The sequence below is a fragment of the Gymnoscopelus braueri genome, assembly GCF_963280865.1.
Source record: "Gymnoscopelus braueri genome assembly, chromosome: 18".
NCBI lineage: Eukaryota > Metazoa > Chordata > Actinopteri > Myctophiformes > Myctophidae > Gymnoscopelus > Gymnoscopelus braueri.
The window spans coordinates 9,590,391-9,611,294 of NC_137618.1; the positions used below are offsets into that span (position 1 = coordinate 9,590,391).

Sequence of the window (20,904 nt, forward strand, 5' to 3'; positions counted from 1 at the left end):
GAATTCAGTTTGAAACAATATCATGAAAGTACCGCTCCAAAACATGTGCTGCGGGGTCCTAGCGCCGAGGATATTGGCATGGGATGCTATGTTTTGCTAAGTATTTTAGAAAGCTAAGTATGTTTTTATCGACTTCAAAATACATAAATAATTCCAGCATACACATACACACAACGATCCCTGCGTACTTTTTGATGCGAGTGTCGGGGAAATGGCACTGTATGACTTTAAACTATGTCATTTGACTTTACATGCCCCTTCAGAGCCCATTAAACCAAAGCCGAAGCCATCCTGTGGAAATGGTGCACAAAAAGCAGGTAAGAAATGGCACCTCCAAGACAGTGGAACTTATCCCTAAGGGTGCAGTCACACCGAACATTAATTCTGCCTATGAGGGCGGATTCAACCAATGCTTTTTAATGGGAACAGAGCGTTTTGTTTTGCAGAAATCCGCAAATGGCAACAAACCGCTCCGTTCCCATTGACAGAATCCGCCCTCATAGACAGAATCAAAGTTAGCTGTGACCACAGTACTTCACCCATTTTCAATATGTCCTCACTAATTCTCATTCTAAGATGACACTAATGAGACACATTAGACACAGAGTGAGTCTGTCTGCTCACTCTGTGTCTGTGGGTCCCCAGCAAAATTTGTTAAGATAGCGTCACAAACATTTTAACCACTTTAACCATTCTTTTATACTTGGCTATTCAAAAATAGCAGATATACAAGCTCATCGATCTGCTACAAATCTTTGCTACTGAAGGTCCCGGGTCCGTGGCCAAAATACATTTGAGGGTCCTTGACTTGAAAAAGCTTGAGAACCACTGCATTAAGGAATCGTACTTTCACTGCCAGAGTTGTACTGATCGAACACTATGTTCTCTTTTAGCAAAGACTTACCAGACACACTACTATGACTATGAAGAGTTCGCTGAAGACTCCGTTACCACAAACCATGAGTTCATCCCAGGCTACATGAGCTTTGACGGGGGTGAGCAGCCGCCGCCACACCCCCCCCACAGACCCCCCCAGCCCCCCCACTACAGACCTGCACACAGCATGGCGGCCATGTATGGTAAGTTTGCAGGCTGAGCACAGCAGTAGGACAAAAGGTTGAAAGTCGTTGTTGTCGGGTAGAAACCTCCTATCTCCATATTCTTTTTTAGTAAATGAACAAACTTGATCATACTACAGCGTCTCATCAAAAGTAGCAGATCCACAAGCTTGAAGCGTGGCGCGAAGCACGCCGCGTTTTGAGCTTGTAGATCTGCTACTTTTGCTATTTTTGAATTTGAATCAGTAACAGTTTTGGACATATGAGATTTCCACCCGACAGAGACTAAATAATGAGGTGCTGTTAGGGTGCGGTCACACCGAACTTTAATTCTGCCCATGAGGGGCGGATTCTGCCAATGCTTTTCAATAGGAACGGAGCGGTTTGTTGCCATTTGCTGATTTCCGCAGCTTCGTACCCATTGAAAAGCATTGGCAGAATCCGCCCTCATAGGCAGAATTAAAGTTCGGTGTGACCGCACCCTAGGTGCTATATTTTGGTTAAAACAAAACGTTTTGTTAAAAACATAAAGCTCTATATTATTTTATAGTAGTATACTATACCAAATCAGTGATAGTAATCACTGATATAGAGTGTTTGTTCAGTAACAGGGGTCTCCCCATCTCTGAGTTAATAAACATAAAGTAAAATTTCATGTAGCACCCCGGTAACGTATTGAATGGAATAACGGGGCACTTGAGTTTGTTACCTTTTACTTTTACATTTTATTATTTACAGTATAAACCACAAGGCTCATTAACTTGACAGCAGACTTATTTTAAATAACTGTCTCAGACAACACTTTAAATGTAAATCAAATTTACTAAGGGTTGTTCGGCAAATTTACTAAGGGTTGTTCGTTTTTACAGAATGTGTTTTACCCTTTTTTTTAGATGTTAAAGAAAATTAGAAAAAAAACATGAAATAGACAAAACACAAATGGTAGGTAAACCCTTTTAAATAAACCAATTGGCCTAATGCCTTTTATTAAATCAAATGAACTCTACCTAATGTAAAGTTCCTTAATTACCTTCCCATAGAAAACACACATGACACGTGTCAAAAATCACAATGTCTGGCCACTGGGTGAAAAAATGGGTTACAAAGTCAAGGGATTAAAAAAACCCAAATGCTCAAATGCTTAGAATTCTTGTCAAAATCCCTATTACCTTACTTCAAACAAAAATAGGCTATCTATCACTATTCCTCAATAGCAAACACAGATAACCTTAATCAAAATTACAGTGGGCACACACACACACACACACACACACACACACACACACACACACACACACAAAACAAAAAGGTGCAGGCCTGATCGTGGTGATGGTGTGACGATGGATGACTGAATCCTCTGTCCTTTTTGAAGTGCAAACGCAAAAAGTACTCACAGTTCTTTGTCAGATCTGTAGTTTGTGAGGTGATGATGTATATTTAACATGTATAATATATATTTTTAAAACTCAAATCTTTGCTTCTGGGGATTCTACAAACAATTTTCTGAAAAGAAATATTATGTGCTATATCAGTGGCGCTTAAAACCTTTTTCATGTCAAGGACCACCCAAAATTATATGTATTTAACCGCCGACCCCATTTCAAAATATTTTGTTCCAGGGACCCCCCAGAAGCAAAGATTTGATTAAAAAATGTTCCCTTTAAAAATATATATATATTCAAATGTTTGCACAATGTTCAAGATTTTTCAAAAATAGCAGATCTACAAGTGCACTCGGTGCCACGCTATGAGCTTGTATATCTGCTATTTCTGAATAGCCAAAGTATAAAATATGGATAATGAAGTGGTTACACATATGCGTTCCCGGTCTGAATGGGTTAAAAGGTGCGTGTGGCTCTTTCTCATCCTCTCGTCCACTTGGTTTTGTCCTCAGGTGTCAGATACAGACCGTACAGCCTGCCACCTCACAGCTACCACATCACGCCTGCTTCCCAGGAAGGACGGAACGAACAATACCACTCCTCCTCCTATGTGACCAGGAACCGGCGAACCAAGAGACAACGATTCAAGATGCAAGATGGCATACCGTCTCTGTTGGGTGGAAATCTCAATATGTCCAAAACTTAGGGGTGTGCCGATACACTAATTTCACGAAACGATACGATACGATATTGGGCTCACAACTTCGATACGATTTCGATACGATACGATACGCACTTTTTTATTATGAAAATATATGGGGGAGAAAAAAAGCAAATGCAAACAAATAATTCCGTTTTTTGCATTATTCAGACATGCAAACTTGTAGCTTTACAGCTACAATAGCCGTTTTGAATCCAAATAGGGCAATAGTGTGACACCTGACCCGAAAAAAACCAACGTGTTGTCACCCTTTTCACCTCGGGGCTGTTTGCATATTTATTTTCAAAACGATACATATCGTCACGAAAACGTATCGCGATATATCGCGGGACGATATATCGGCACACCCCTACCAAAACTGTTCAAATTCAAAAGCATCAAAAGTAGCAGATCTACAAGCTCGAAACGCGTCGCTTCGCGCCGCGTTTCGAGCTTGTAGATCTGCTACTTTAGATGCTTTTCTGTGACACTGTAGTATAATGAAGTAGGGAAGTAATTTCCGAAAAAAACAACAACACATAGTTAAAATATGTTCTTAATTCTTACTTTGCCTTCCACTAGAGGTATCATTTCAGAAGAAACTTAATGAGATATTTCACTTTCAAACATGTTTGGGGACATTTTAACGTGTACTCTGGCTTTTGTGAACACCCCAGACAGACAAGTTGCTTGATTCAGTATTTAGTATTTTTTTCCCCAGACAAACACCCTTCCTATACAAACCTATTGTAACTTCAAACTTAATTTGAACCATGATAGCATCACAAAGACCTGTCTGTCCGTCTATTTACATTTTTACATTTTATTTAAAAATCATTAAAAATAAATGAAAAAAGTAGGCTAATTGAAAAGCCACGTCCCCTCAGGCATTAGAAGGCCAATGTCAGTCACCAGAAACAAGGACGGGTGTTTTTGATTATTCTACAACATAAAAGCTGTCTGGTCTGCTCACAAAAGCCAGAGTAGACGTTAAAATTACCCCAAACATGTTTGAAAGTAAAATATCCCTTCAAACCACATTTCCAGAATAGCAAAAATAGTGGACGTACAAGCTCTAACAATTTGAGTACTTTCATTTGTTACTGCAAGTACATTTAGATGCCAAGTACAATTAATACAGGACTTTTACTTCCTTACTTACTTTTTATATAGTGGTAATTGGTAGTTTTACTTAGGTAAAACAAAATCCTCCATTTGTGAAGGGTCATTTTGGTAAAACATTTCGTCAAATGACATATTAAAAAAAACACACACGCACACGCACACGCACACACACACACACACACACACACACACACACACACACACACACACACACACACACACACACATACACACACACACACACACACACAGTTACATTGAATTACATTACAATGAATAGAAACATCAGTATTAGCGTCTATAGCCGGTGTTTGTAGAACATTCTCCTTGCTATTAAATGGTTGATAATCATTAATTAATGAATAGTGGGGCATTCTGAAAACCTGTGCCTTTTCTCTTTATTAATTGTTTTACTTTAGAAAATCTACCTCTACTTCTATCAGGTGTATCATACTTGAGACAAGAATGTAATCATTGTCTTTGCAACAATTGTGTTTGTAATTAAGACACAGGCTGCTGTAATATTTTTTATACTGTTTGTCTTTTTGTCTCCTGAGCTCACACCAAACCAAATTCCAATTAAGGTCTCATCGAAATGCAGTGGGGAAAGTAACTAAATACAAGTACAATATTTAGGTACTTTTTTCCAACTGCTGTGCCACGCTGGGATTACTGTATCATCTCTTTTTTGGATGTTTTTATATATTTTATTGAAACATGTTTCTCAGTCTGTGAGCCTTTTCTGTTCTATTGTGGTCGCACTATCTTAAGTAAGCCATGAGTCTAGAGGGCAAACTTTTATATTTTATTGGATTTGTCTTTTTTTTTTACATTTCTTTCATTGTCTGAGGAAAAGGTTGCTTGGTTTTTTGATTGATTGATTGAATACTTTATTAGTCAGAAAGGTAAACAGCACATATAGGTTAAAAAACACATTGTGGTCTCTTAATAAAGAAAATAGAATAAAAAAGTTAAACTAAAACTTAGATAACTTACTGTATCGTATTGTCTCCTTTGTTATTATACATTCCTTATCACAGAATGTAAATAGATAATTTTTTAAATAGAATTCATATAAAAAAGGAGAACATTTGAGCGATTGGAAGGGTTTTCAATTGTGATGTTCATCTGTTACAGACTTCTAATGCGCTCTGTGAGGCTATTTCTTTGTATTGGGTGAAATGTACTCATCTGTCGAGTAAATAAGTAATTGTCTACAAAGTTACAGGCGTGCGGAGACCACTGGAGGTCCAGGTGCTCAAAGGTTACAAAAGGTCACATTAAGGGCCCGGTTTTTGGGGGGAACCTTCTTTTTTTTTGTAGTACAGGACAGTTGATCTCTCTGGTAAATGGTAAATGGTAAATGGTGCATTTATATAGCGCTTCTATCCGAAGCGCTTTACATTGATTGTGCCATTAACCCATTCACACACACATTCATACACAGATGGCGGCGGAAACCATGCAAGGCACCAACCTGCTCATCGGGAGCAATTAGGGGTTCAGCGTCTTGCTCAAGGACACTTCGACACTAACTCTAGGGGAGCGCCCCAGCCCGGGATCGAACTGGGAACCTTGCAGTTTTCCAGTTCACTCTACCCGGCCACTCTACCCCTGAGCCACTGCCGCCCCTCTGCACCGGGCAGGCGGGAGTCGGGCGGGAGTCGGGCGGGAGTCGGGCTCCTGACTGATGGGGATCTGATTTCCGCTTCCTGTCACTCTTTGCAAGTACAACCTCTTTTCAGAATCTACTAGAATTAGCCTCTCACAAAGCTTTTTATTTATTTATTTTATTTTTAGTGTAAAAAAATGTTCACCCAAACAATTGACTGTTTGTTAGTATTTTCTGGTTTTTAATATTATTAATTTTATTTTGGGCACTACTGTCACAAATATTATTGTTATCCTTTGCCTACTGGTGGAGTAGCAGGGAAGGGGGAGAGAGACTTTTTTTATGTATACAAAAAAAGATATGCAAATGTATTCCTAAATGTCTTTTTTGATGGGCATCCTCTGTAATGAAACTACACGTGCTCAATAAACTTAACATAAAAAAAGAAATGTTGTACATAATGGAATAATGTTCCACAATAACTTGGCCCATGCCATGTCATTCCTGCTATCACCCCCTTAATCTCCTCTGCCTCCTGTATCTCTACCACAAACAACCTAACATGTAAGTAAGATGAGGGCAAACCAATGCAAGGAGCCAGTTTACTTAATAATCACATTGATTGGAAATAGGGGAAAGCTATTAGCCTGACTCTGTACAAACCAAGCTAACAAAAGCTCATGGAATGAACACACCTCAGTTTTGTGGCTAATCTTATCTGCACAGAACGTGAAGTGTAAAAGCAACAATGTATTTATGAGGGAGTGAACTCACCATGCTTGCTGAGTGCCTGTCTCTCCTTGTTTGCAATGCAGCTGCAAGATTAATTATTATAGTGAATTTAATGTATTATTATTTGTCAAATGTTCTTCTTGATAAGGGCCATGTGTTGGGCAGGCCATTACAAACAAAATACAAAATAAAAATGCACTTTGGGCATCAGAGGCAAAGGGCCACCCAAAGAAACCTGTCAGTCTGTCTGTCTGTCTGTCTCTCTCTCTCTCTCTCCCCCTCTTTCTCTGCAGTTGAATGGTTTGTGATGCTTAATGAAGTATTAATGACTTAATTAACTTGGGAGACTAGTTTATTTAATTCTTTCAATTTCAGGTTACAGTTTAATCAGAAATTTAAAAAAAAAAGTTTTCACACGCAATAATTTTAACTGGGATATAACAATACAAGAATAGAATAAAAATATTTAATATTAAACATACAAGCTGAAAAAACATTAGGTGTTTATAGTTCAAGAGACACAGTACCAAGAGGATAATATATAGAGTCACACACTTTTAGAATGATCTAAGCCAGGGGTCTTCAACAGGGGGTCCGGAACCCCTAGGGGGTCCTCAGAGTTACTACAAGGGGGCAGACAAATCTTTGAGTGATAGGAACTTTAAAAAAAATGTATTAACCACTTCAACCATCAAGTATAGCATCCCTATTCTGAGGGGAACATTGCCCGAAAATAGCAGATCGGAAGAGATTGGTGTAGAGGGCCAAAAAGAGCATACCAAGTACAGAGCCAAAGGTCAAGTTTACAAAGCATTGAGGGTTTAAGTGGTTAAATGTCTGAAAATATGTAGTCGGAAGGTCCCTGCTTCATCTCCCTCTCAGCTAAGGGGTCCTTGGCCTGAAAAACGTTGATCTAAGACCCCTGATCTAAGCCATGGCAAACTATATTTCATAGCACATTTTATACACCGGAAACAAATCACAAGATACTGTACATCATTTCTTAACTGTTGGACGGAAACCTTGTACCTTATGTCCAGAACCGTTCTTTTTTAAATATTATTTAAAAAAAACTTTAGAAAATAGTGAAAATAATAATAATCATTAAGACCATTTACAATCTGGGTATTTACCAGACATTCTCTATCCAGAACGACTGCCAATAAGCAATTAATTTCCCCACATACAATTCTGTGTGTTGTCACTGCTGTTGTGTCCGACTGACTCACCTGCCAGTGAGGAGCCCCCAGCGGGAGGACGCAGCACCTCTGTCCCACCCAACACTCTCCGCCCCCAGCCTGTAGCAGTACACGCTTTGACAAAGATCACCTCCATCCCCACCCGCTTTCCCTCCCCCGAAACCACCTGTGTTCGTATAGACGCTCGACATACTCCATGGGGGTTTAAACGACGTCGCTGGAACATTGATGTGTGAGACCTGGATTTTAAATTCTTGTTTTATCTCTAAAGAGACGTTTTGAGTGGTATGGCTGATTAGTGGGTCTTGTAACATTGTAAAAACATCAGTAGCACTCCAGGTAATGTCTGTTATAACCAACGTTATGACATTTAAATGCACGATCGTGTGCTTATCATTATTGATATCTTTACAGGCACAGGTGATGCTAATAAGAACCCAGAAGTCCTTGCATGAAGTGGAATTGGAAATTTTTCCTCGTGTAAAGAAAAGAAAATATTGCAGACATGTGAGACACTCATGGTATTAGCCTTGGACCAAGACTGTCATAATAAGACTATTTGGCAAAAATGGATGAACATTCTTCAAAAAATAGCAGATGCACAAGCTCACAGCACTTTATACGAGGTGTTGTGAGCTTGTAGATTGGCTATTTTCATAAATGACACTCACCAAGGTATATAGCCTACTAAGCCTAGGGTTTAATAGATATACCGTACATTTGCACAGCTGACAGATGTCATTCAGATGCTGACTTCCACATCAGCTGCATAACTTAGCTTGCATCAAATATCCATATTAGCAATGTATAACATATTATACTACACTACATTATAAAGGATCATTATAATGCATCATGAATAATACCATAGCATACGTATATACTTTTATATATCAAATTCAAATTGCTACTGTATTACACTATAATTAATGGATCATTAAATGATATTCATTATCCCATAAATACCACATTCTATTATATTATTATTGTAAGTTATGACATAGCATGCCGTTTGCCATCTTAGCCCCAATAAAATGAATCATTATATTACATTGTATTGGGAGTATACAAAAATATACCGAGCAATGTTACAGCACCATTTAGACATATATATGTCTGTATATGTTTAGGTGCGTATATGTGGGTGTAGATTTGTGAAGGTATATGTGTATTTGTATATGTAGGTATATGTGTACATAATTATGTAAGTATAACTTTTCTTCAAATGGTAATGTAAGATCATAACCAGAGGTAGACTAGGGCCCAACACGCTCAATGCTTCTCCCTGTCCCTTTTTCGGACACTTGGACAATGCTGTAGTAGCAGCATGTGAATCACTGGCAAATGTATTACACTTTTATGTCCAAAATCTGAAAATAAAAACAAACTGAACTGAACTGACCATAGCTGCTGATGACGATGTTTTCGAAAAAGTCAAATAATGGCCGATATATCTGTATATATATATATATATATATCTAAACAGTGTAGCTCAGTGCACACTGAGGGACTTTGACTTTCTTTCTGTAGAAAACTGTTCAAAAAAATATATATACCAATAACAATAGCTGGGCTTCTCTCCAGTTTGAATTCTCTGGAGGTTCTTTAAAGTGTCAGATCAGTTCAAAACCATTCCACACTGTTCATTCAAGTGTGCATTCTTTGAATGTGTCTCTTTAAGGAACCGTGACGTCTGAAAAATGTCTTACACCGGTCACAGCAGTAGTAGTTTTCTGTATGGATTTTCTGGTGAGAAGCTCGACCATGTGAACTGCTAAACTTTTTCTCACACTGGTTACAGTGGTAGGGTTTTTCTCCTGTATGAATCCTCTGATGATCTTTGAGATCTGTTCTCCTAGCGAACTCTTTCCCACACAGGTCACAGTGGTAGGGCTTCTCTCCTGTATGAATTCTCTGGTGACTTTTGAGATGACCTCTATGGCTGAACTTCATCCCACACAGGTCACAGTGGTAGGGCTTCTCTCCTGTATGAATTCTCTGGTGACGTTTGAGATGACCACTATGGCCGAACTTCATCCCACACAGGTCACAGTGGTAGGGCTTCTCTCCTGTATGAATTCTCTGGTGACTTTTGAGATGACCTCTATGGCTGAACTTCATCCCACACAGGTCACAGTGGTAGGGCTTCTCTCCTGTATGAATTCTCTGGTGAATTTTGAGATGACCTCTTTGGCTGAACATTTTTCCACACAGGTCACAGTGGTAGGGCTTCTCTCCCGTATGAATTCTCTTGGGACGTTTGAGACGACTGCTTTTCCTGAACTTCTTCCCACCCGGGTCACAGTGGATATGTTTCTTCACATGTATTTGTGCAGGAAAGGCATCTGGGATAGAGAATGAGCGATAAAGAAACCATAAATGATTAGAAATAGTATGCAAGCTGTGTTGTAATACCAACTGAATAACAACTGATGAATTCTTCTGATTGATAGGGCTCCAGTCTATTTCATGCACTATTTAACCAGTTAATACAGCCTAGCGTCCCTGTTGGGCAGAAACCTCCATGTTTCAACGTAGTTTTTTTGTAAATTAATGCCCTACTTCGTCACTCTACAGTGTCACACGAAAGTAGCAAAAATTGCAGATCTACAAGCTCACAACGCATCATGATGATGTGACGTGTTTGAGCTTGTAGATCTGCTATTTTTGCTACTTTTGAACATTCTTAAGTAGGTTTAATTGAGGATTTTGACATGTGTTGTACTATAAATAAATCACAATAGATTACACATTTGCTCTTTTCTTTATGATGGCTACTGCCTGATGTCTGCATTGTGTTGCATTTTGTCTATTGTTTTTTCTGTTATAATTGTAAATATTATTTTGTTCCTGCATGTGTCAGCAGACACTTTGGGTTTTGTAGTACACTTAATTGTAGGACTTCAACTCCCATGAGCTTTGTCACTGAAATGTTTGTCACTGGTGTGACACATTCATCAATCAAGTGATGACGCCATGAACCTTTATATACTGTCATTATTCTCTGATTGCTTTATGCCTGAAGGACTATGACCGAAAGCTTGCTGTATGTATATGTATATATATATATATATATTATATATATATATTAGGTGTTTTTTCACTATTATGAAAATGTTTTAAGTGAAAGAGTGTGTCTTATCGGTTTCGTAAATATCTAATATCCAAGTAACAGTTTTGGACATACAAGGTTTCCACCCGGCAACAATTATATTATTTGTTATACACACAGCAACTGCCAGGCCCAGAATAGCCATTGGGCAATGATGCTGTTCTAACTAGTAATCTCTCTCTCTCTCTCTCTCTCTTTCTCACACACACACACACACACACACACAAATCTGCTAAAAACAAAGGGGAAAACCCTTTTTACAGAATGGGTTCCCAGATTGCGCGCGCGTGCACACACACCAATACTCCCTTCACATTCCTTCTCTCCTGTATGAATTCTCTGGTGAGAGGCCATTCTCACTGCAGTCACACTGGTGTGTTTTATCCTCGTTTCATTTGACTCGTGGCCACTGTAAATATTCATTTATTTCAGCTTTTTAAACTGCAATGCAAGTAAGAAACAACTCAATTCTGTGGTCTGCACGGCCAACCCTTGATGCGGAGTGCCAAGCAGGGAGGCATCGGGCACCATTTTGACAGTCTTTGGTATGACCCTGGCGGGGGGGATTGAACCCCAACCTCCCAGTCTCAGAGCAAACACTCTAACCACAAGGCAGCTGAGCTGGCTGCAGCTCTTATCTACAGTTATCTACAGATTTACTGCAGCCAGAAGGAAGCACCGTGACGGCCCACAAGGTTGGGAATTGCTGTTGTAGCCTATTGAAAATGAAAGAAAACTTGAAAGTGGCAAAAACAGCACATACCTGTTCTGTGTAACTTTATTTCGGGGTTCAGCATTGCTTCCAGCAGCCTGCGTCCATGACCATGGTACAGCAGACCGGTTCTTCTCCTGACACCACCGAGAAGCTTCTGGAGACCATCGCTTCTGGAGACCAGCTCATCTTCAGTCCATTTGGATAGTCGGTATTTGAGGCACGGTTCTACCAGTTGGGACCTGAATTTACTCGGCATTTTATCTAGTTCAGTACGGTAATGACGTGACAATTTTTTCGTACTACACTCACTCCCACTTGGCTAAGACCTTCTGGACGCCACAGAGAAGCAGACTGTCAACCTCTGCTCCAGCCTCGCCCCTCACCAGCCCACATGGTCACCTACAGCGCCACACGCACCCACATGATTGGCAGAGGAGACAGATAGACAGGCTTACCCACAAACCAGAGCGCACAACCCCCCCCCCCCCCCCCCCCCCACCTTCATGGATGAACAGTCTCATCACGAACAACAGTCCAACAGTTTGATTCATTCCAAGGCCAAACACAGCCTGATGTAGCGACATGAAGAATGTGAGTCAAAAGCCTCCCACCATTTCCACTTTTGTGGTGTGTCGATAAGAAATAGAAGTTTGATTCATCAAATTATATCTTTAACACAGGACAGGGATTAAATGTGTTGAACTCTTGGGCCCAGCTGGGGATATGTTCTTACAATCCTTTTGGTCATTTCAAAAAGGTATAGCAGTGGTTCTCAAATGTGTACATTTCAAGGCTCCCCATAACTCTGAGAGCTTACAAATGGAACCGAATGGACCTGTAAGGGTCCATTTGGTTCCATTTGTACCCTCTCCGAGTTACAGCCCTGTAAGTGTCTGATACCCCCTTCTTCCCACTCTACTAGTGTGAATAGAAGTATGTAGGGCAAAGTAAACACAAATACACACACACTGTAGCTGAGTTTTACATGAAACTTTATTCTTAACAGATTTGATACAACAACAGAATAGGAAAAAAAGCTAATCAACAAACACCGTACAGTTAGAAAATTCATCCATTAGAAACAAACATTTTGTCAGGATTTGTACAAATAACATGCATTCACGCGCGTACACACACACACACACACACACACATACACACGCACACACACACTAACAGGTCAGACATGGCAGGTATCCCAGGATGCACTGGGGTAAGGTCACCAGCCGAACATATAGGTCATGGCCTTGGAGACCACGCTGTCTTCTTTCCGTGGCGTCTGTCTGTCGGTCAGCACCTGGTGGCGGAAGGTAACCAAGTACATTTAGAAAATAGCAGATCGACAAGCTCAGAGCGCATCACGGCGCAACAAGTTCTGAGCTTGTAGATCACGTTTTGAAAGAATGTGTGAGAAATGGGATATTCTGAATAATGAGTACAGGCTTTTAATGTGAAACAGTTGTATTGCTACTTTTACTTCAGTTCAGTAAAAAAAAACGTTATAATATCTGAGTACTTCTTCCACCACTGGTGGTTGTGTGCGTGTGATGTGGTTCTCAAGGTGGGGTCCTTAGGGGGAGGTTCAGGGGGGTCCCCAGCCAAATTAATTAATAATATAGCATCACAATCAGTTTAACCACTTTAAACCCATTATACAAGGTCACAGCGCGTCACTTCATGCTGAGCTGCGAGCTTGTACATCTGTTATTTTTGAGAAAAACTTGAAAGTGTGAATAGTTTTCCCTTCTGGGGGACCCTCGCACGAAACATTTTCACATGGGGTTCCGCGGCCAAATACATATCATTTTGGGGCTCCTTGACACGAAAACGCTTGAGAACTACACTGCCCTGCCAAGGTAAAGTGCAGTAACTACGTTTTTGGACACACCGACTTATTTGTGTATCCCAAAGGTCAAATTAGCCTTTGTGATTTGGGGGGATAAACAATTACCTCAAGAACAGATGTAAAATTAGTGTAATATCACTTATATGCCTATATCTCATTTGGCTGACCAGTTGAATCACTTTTAAACCCATTTTTCAGTGATTTTTTTTTTCGTAGTTACTGCACTTTACCTTGGCAGGGCAGTACTGATTTCGAAGGCATTCGTAGAATCGGCCTCAGGTCAATATGGGGGGGAGGGGGGGGATGGCCGATGTGGATTACCTGGTAGTCATCGCTGGAGGCTTTGTAAGCAGCACTGAGCGGTCTCATGGAGGAGCGAGGAGTCGAGGGCAGAATGTGAGCAGGAGAGAGGAGAGCCGAGGGAGTGGGGCTGCAGATGGAGGAGTTCACTGCTTCTGAAGACTCCATCACACTCTAGAAATACACAAACACACACGTTTGTATTAATACACTTGTGCGGACTACAGCAATTCAAAACAGCGATGTTTATTATTTATTTAATATTTTCTAATATTCGATTTAATTATCTCAAGCCCGATTAATGCTCCGTCGTCGTGCGATGGTGTTGCACGCCGAGAATGGCAGAAAATAGCAGAACTACAATATCTGCTATTCTCTGCAGGCCAATCATTAACCTAAAACAACACAAACTAATAAACTAAACTAAAACTAAACCCTTGCAAAAAAATATATATATATAATAATCTAGTAAACCCACTTTAAAAAAATATTCAAACTAAACTTTAAATTGAAAACAGGTCTTGAGCTCATCCAGACACTGATTAAATGAATGTAGCATGGTGTCAAAAGCTATAGTAATTTCTTCTCTTACAATTTCACGCATTGCAATAGAATTTCAGCAGTAAAGGTTTTACACCAGCGCGAGTGTGAGCCATGCCGAGCAGGGGTATGATGGTGGTCAGGTGGAAGCAATTCAGATTGCCTCGTTTCAGGAAGAAAAAAAAGGCCTTAGTAGATTAGTGACTAAAGCCCATCTAAATACTTGAGGAATTAGATACGCGGGGAGCAGGAGAGAAGCAGCCAAGCGTGTCACAGCATGCTACCGGAAGTGGAAGAATGCACAGGTACAAATTCAATAAAAATGAAAAGGAATGGAAAAAAATGCTTAACTATAATAAGCTTGGACACTCACCTTGTCGATGCAGGGCTTCACTCCCACCATGAGCCAGTCTCCAAACACTTTCCCATCTTTAGACAGAGCCTTCCTGGCCTGCAGCACCGACTGGTACTGCAGATGCATCCAGTTACCTGGACTGGACATCTGCACACACACACATACAAGAGACATACACATACAGATTTTATGTTCAACATTTAACAAAAATACCAGATCTATAATCTCTAGATCTAATATCCTCTTTAAGGATTTTAACGATTTCGATTCGGTTCCTATGTTTAAAAAAAATAAAATTTTATGAACAAAAATGTAATCGTACTACATACAGTATTGCATACATATTATTGTAGTGGTTCTCAAAGTGGGGTCCAGGGACCATCTGGGTTACTTGAGGGGAGGTTCCAAATGGACCCTTATACAGCTCTGTAGCTCTGAGAGTGTACAAATGGAACCAAATGGACCCTTACGGGTCCATTTGGTTCCATTTGTACACTCTCACAGTTATGGTGGTGCTTGAAATTAAAAAGTTTGAGAAACACTGGTATAATTGTATAATTGTATAAGATAATTGTACAGCAGACGTGAAGTCCACATACCAGCTCTGACAGTGTGATAAAACCGGTTCCGGACACTAACCCTAATAATCTCACCACACTCACACAAGTGCTGATCTTGTAGATCTGCTGTTTTTCGATGAATGCTCTTCTGATTCTGATGTGCCCAGACTAGGGAGAACACCTAGGGTTGTTGTTGGGCCCCAGAATAGGGATGCTAGGGTTGATGTGGTAAAGGAATGCTGAACACATTAAGATAAGGACTGAGGCCCGTGGACCATAATTCTCTCTCATAACCTTGACTGTCTGGATGAAGTGTGAGTTCATGAGATCACAATGCAATGAACAAAGGTTCTGTTGTTGAACACGGTTTAAACTCCTTAAAAAAAAGGTCCTGCACGGGATTTTGTGTGTGTGTTAAAATAAGTGTTAAATGGCTCTATATTGTGATAGTAATCATTGCTATGGAGTGTTTTGTCAGTACCGGGTCTCTCCAGTTTATTTTAGACCTGAGGGCGATTCTAAAAACACCTTCTAAACCATGACCTAAGTTTTCATCAACTCTTTATTCCAAAAATGTAAATAAATGTTAGCCAACAGCTAATGTGACACAGACGCTGTACCGGATTGAAAAAAGGTAAAACAACGTATAGGTTTAATAGGTCTAAATGGGTTAATAGACAGAAAATACATTTTCAGGTCGGGATACCAGCTTCTTCCGACCAGGAGAGAGAACTCATACAGGATAAAAAAACCTGATTGGCCAACCCGACCCGTCGGCCTAACCCATTAAGACCTGGAACTGTGTCATTTTTAGATTTGAGCTAAAAAGCATTATTTTACACTTTGGGCTATTCAAAAATAGCAGATATACAAGCTCATAGCTACGAGCTTGTAGATCTGCTATTTTTGAAAAATCGTGAAAATGTGTGCAAATCTTTGAATATATATATATTTTTAAAGCGAACATTTTTAACTAAAATCTTTGCTTCTGGGGGGTCCCTGGAACAAAATATTTTGATGGGGGTCTGCGGCCAAATACATATCATTTTGCGGGTCCTTGACATGAAAAAGATTGAGCACCACTGATATAGAAACACACGTTTTTCAGAATACTGTTGAGATTTAGGAGACATGTAGAATTGGCTTCAGGTCTCAATGGCTTAACCGATTGGCCAAGGTTCGCGCCACGCAGCGTGTGCAACAATGGAACAGAAAGTACGAGAGCTGGGCGCTCGGGTGGTGCAATGGTTAAGTGCCAGCCCACCACCGCGGAGGTTGTGGGTTCCAAAATCCACCGTCTGCGCCGCGGTGCGTCCGGCTGTGTCGAGAGTCTATACGAACACAATTGGCTGGAGTTCGGGGGGAGGGATGCCGGGCAGGGAGGGTGATAATTGTCATTGCACGTACTCCTACGGGCTGGGGGCGGCGCCTGTCACCGGGGAGTGTTGGGGCGGGAGGAGTAGGACGAAGGCTCTACGTCTACGTCGTTACTTTACACCACTCGTTTCATGTGAAGAAAAGCGTGTTTGGTGTGTTTCTTACCGTGTGTTTGAGAACGTTTCCATACTGAGCAAACTGCAGCAAGATGTAGGAGGCAGACGCTGGCGGGAACCTAATGCACATGCACACGCACAATCATTTTAATTACATTGTTTCCAATTGAAAAGTTCCATAATTAAAACTTATTTGAAAGAGTACAATACTATAGCACTAGTAGTGGTAATAGTACAAAAAGCAGTGATATAGTAGCAGACTCAGAGAGTAATATATTATTATCATTATCTGTGGTAGTAGTATTTGTACCCAAACACAGTAACCCAGGTCTGGTCCAGATGGTCGTCGGACGACAGCGCCTCCCCCTGGCTGTAGAAGGGATCGACCTGAGCTGGAGACAGTATTGCCTGTCTGCATGAACTACTGGACACTACACACACACACACACACACACACACACACACACACAGGAGAAAAAAATAGCTGATTAACAAAGTTCACCCATTAGAAACAAACATTTTGTCATGACTGGTACAAATAGGGATATGTTTTGGGGGTTAAAATGAAAGGTTTTGTTAAAATGTTAAAGCTCTGTATTGTGAATGATAGTATTCATAGCTTCAGTTTATCAACTTGTATCAACATTTTATAGTGTTCCAATGTTGTCTGCTCATTTCTTTTGCTTTCATGACTTCTTATTCCACTTGTTTTTCACTTGTGTCCTGTAAGGGTTCCCCTTGTGTTTACTAAAGAGCTGGAGAGACAGGGAGACCCCTGTTACTGAGCAAATACTCTATAGCAATGAATACTATGGTAATATAGCAGCCTGAAATCCAGACGGTGGCGCTTGTTCGTTTTTTTCTTTTCACTTCTCCGTCTGGCTATTATCCTGCTTGAGCCTGTTTGTCACCCGCTTATTACACGGCTACGTAAAAAAATAATGTATAAATTGATCCAAAAGTAACAACAAAACAAAGGATTTCATTGTTTACGGTAATGAAAGCAGTCCATTAATTTATGCCAGGTGCCTCCAAATGCAACGTGTCGCCTATAGCTTCAAAAGTTTTCTAAAACATTCTTGAGAGTTATGTTTAGCTGTAAATGACATTGTGCATTTGTTTACATGTCTGCCATGTTGGATACGGCACAAAATCAGGCAGCGCCGGCAGGAGTCTTTTTGATTAGTCAGCGGTCTGTTATTGAGCTCAGTGACAGCGGTCATTACTCAAAAAAAGAACACACCGCTGAATTCAGTGATTGACCAATCAGAATCAAGCATTCAACCAAGCCGTGTAATAATCAGGGTTGAGTCAGCGCCCACACTGTTCATTACCCTAAGGGTTCCCAAACTTTTCTGTGCCGCGACCCCCCAAAATAATCATATTTGAACAAAATAATTTGGGAACCCCCCCCCCCCCTGAGGGTCCCGGCCCCCAGTTTGGGAAACACTGCATTGACCCCACTGTTTCTCAACGTCGGGTCTGGGGACCACCAGTGGTCCAAATAAGACACTTTGAGAGTTATAGACTCAAAAAGCTACAAAATGGAACCAAATAAACACTTGGGGAGTTTATAGTGCAGACTGAGGGTCCCATAGATTAAAAATAAATGGTATCAAATGGGGGCCCGTGGCCTAACGTACATCAAACTGAGGGTCCTTGAAATAAAAAAAAAGGTTGAGAATCACTGCTTTATGGTTATGTAGTGTTCAGTGGTGAAGCTACACTATACAGGCTGTCTGTTTATGGTCATGTCCTACTGTGGTGACGGCTGCACCAGGAGAAGTAGTACTATAATGTAGTGCCGGTATTATAAGTACTTCTACTAGTAGGATTAGTAATAGAGTAGTATTACCTGTTCCTGGAGTTGATCCCAACAAAGGAGACTGGAAGACTGAGAAAGGCTGGAGAGACAGATAAGACAGTTTAAAATGTTGGTCTACCTCCATGAAAAAAAAAAAAAAAAAAAAAAATGGAAACAAGGCCTCATCTCCCTCCCACCCCCTGTGATCTTTGGGGCCCCGGACCTCAGGTTGATAAATACTGCTCTAAACCATGTCTGTCTGTCTGCTGGTCTTACCTGTTTGTGTGAGCTGAGAGGTGTGGTCGGTGTGGCAGTAGAGGTCAGGTCGTCATAGATACTGCGGATGGGCGGTGCTCCACTCTTGTCTTTGGGGGTGTGGACAACAGGCTGAGGGCCTCCTGAAGAAGAAGAAAAAATCAATAATATAATAAATATAAACATAAAAACTATGACTTTCTTCTCTACATAAACAGACTCTATTACTACTACAACGGATTAAATATACTGTAGCTTGAGGAACCGAATGCCACTTCATGGCGCCACTTCTCCATTTAACTCAATGGACTTTCAATGGTGTCCTCAAGCACAGTCACATGAATATGAAATTCACATTCATGTGACCAGTATCAATATCGAAACCTGATGTATAGATTTATGTACAGGTTAACAGACTCTGTGAACAGCATCATTGTATCACTCTCTAATCCTGCCAAGAGCTCTGTTAGGCTGTCATCTAAGCTATGGACACACTGGCGCTCTAGCCTGTATGTGCAGAGGCTGAAAGTCCTGCCTTGTTTGTATATGCTTTGTTGATTTATTGTTTTGTTTTTGTTTTGTTTTTATATGTTTTATGTGTTCTTCACTATGGACCCCCCTGTGTGTGTCTTGAATAAAGTTTGAATTGAATTGAATATCAAAATAGATAATGTACAATCTATGGCTGAAACAGGGCGTGCATTTAATAATTTTAATCTTTCAAATTAAGAATAAATAGTGGAAAAATAGCTGATCTACAAGCTTAGTGTGCGTATAGATCAGCCATTTCTGCTATTTTTCACAGATTAATTCATACAGATTAATGGAAAACATTCTGACGATTATGCAAAATAATTGGGTTTATCTCAAATTATTAAGATCAGGGCGATTGTGTAACATAATAATAGTTACAGGCCTATCCTGTACTAGGCCTATACTATTCTTATTGTCATTATTGTCATAATGTAGATGTACAGTTGTTATGGTGGTTGTTACCAGTGTGCTGAAAGCTCCTGTGTTCTGTGGTGGGTGTGGACAGGTTGAATGCTCGTGGTTGGGGGCTGGCGGGGGCAGGCAGGTCCCCCATCAGAAAGCCCGGCAGGAACTGGGCTCCGGGGCCCGGTTTAGGGGAGGTGGGGGAGCCCAGGGTCATGGGTTCAGAAGACGCTGCGGAGACAAACACTTCCTGTTAGCAGTGAGTGGTTCCCATCCCAACCGCGATGCGACGCGTTGTGAGCTTGTAGATCGGCTATTTTCAAATAAAATCTTGCAGGGAAATTTTAATAAGTAGATCTGGCAACCCTGGCTGTCACTATTACACATTTAAGTTGACTATTAATTGTCAGTAAAATAATTGCGATTAACAATTTAATTGAGTGACTTTTAGGCCTTGTAAACACAAGTTGGGCAGATATGACAAAAAAACGTAAATACCCAAAGAAATGACTGACAATGACCGATAGAAATATCAGAATATAGCCTATATTTAATATTTTCTCACAATTTGTTACAAAATAGTGGAAATAGCCGATCTACAAGCTCACAACGCGTCGCGCATCGAGCTTGTAGATCTGCTATTTTCAAACATTTTAGTACTTTTAATTTAGGTACCACTTAGTATATTTTGATACCAATACTTTTGTACTTTTACTCAAGTACATTTTGAATACTGGACTTTTACTTGTAACAGAGTATTTTTTACATTAAAACATGAGTACTTCTTCCATCACTGTGTGAACAATATAAAACAATATAAAGGTAATAAAAAGATGAAGACACACCTATATCCATGGATGAGCCGTTAGCAGACTTGTGGCAGTCACAGTAGTTTGACAGTAAAACAATAATATCTGATGCTCGGTTATATCGGTTAAAACTTACAATAATCTAGTCTCACACTGTCTGTTTAGTTTGTCTGACAAACAGATGAAGTGTGTTTAAATCATAAAACATCAGGAGAGAGAGGACTAATAGAGGACTGCTAACTACTCGGCCAAAAAACAGATTTTTAAAACTAAACATGAGCGGCTTGGCGGCGCCGGAATATGACGTCACCTCCGTCGCCTCTAGGGTGCGTAGCGTTCTAAAGTGCGTTCAGGGAAGCTCGTAAATTCAG

General features: G+C 40.4%; 1 protein-coding gene across 1 annotated transcript; it reads right to left on the bottom strand.

Annotated features, from left to right (window-relative positions):
- Positions 1-12,610: 12,610 nt before the first annotated feature.
- nup35 (nucleoporin 35) lies at positions 12,611-20,817 on the bottom strand. The gene is made up of 9 exons (XM_080457021.1): positions 20,570-20,817; positions 19,785-19,955; positions 18,810-18,931; positions 18,585-18,633; positions 17,040-17,160; positions 16,779-16,848; positions 14,695-14,823; positions 13,803-13,955; positions 12,611-12,932 (listed from the first exon to the last, which is right to left on the bottom strand). Exons 1-9 carry the CDS (start codon positions 20,577-20,579, stop codon positions 12,855-12,857), a joined length of 903 nt encoding a protein of 300 aa, XP_080313147.1. The 5' UTR covers positions 20,580-20,817; the 3' UTR covers positions 12,611-12,854.
- Positions 20,818-20,904: the final 87 nt, after the last annotated feature.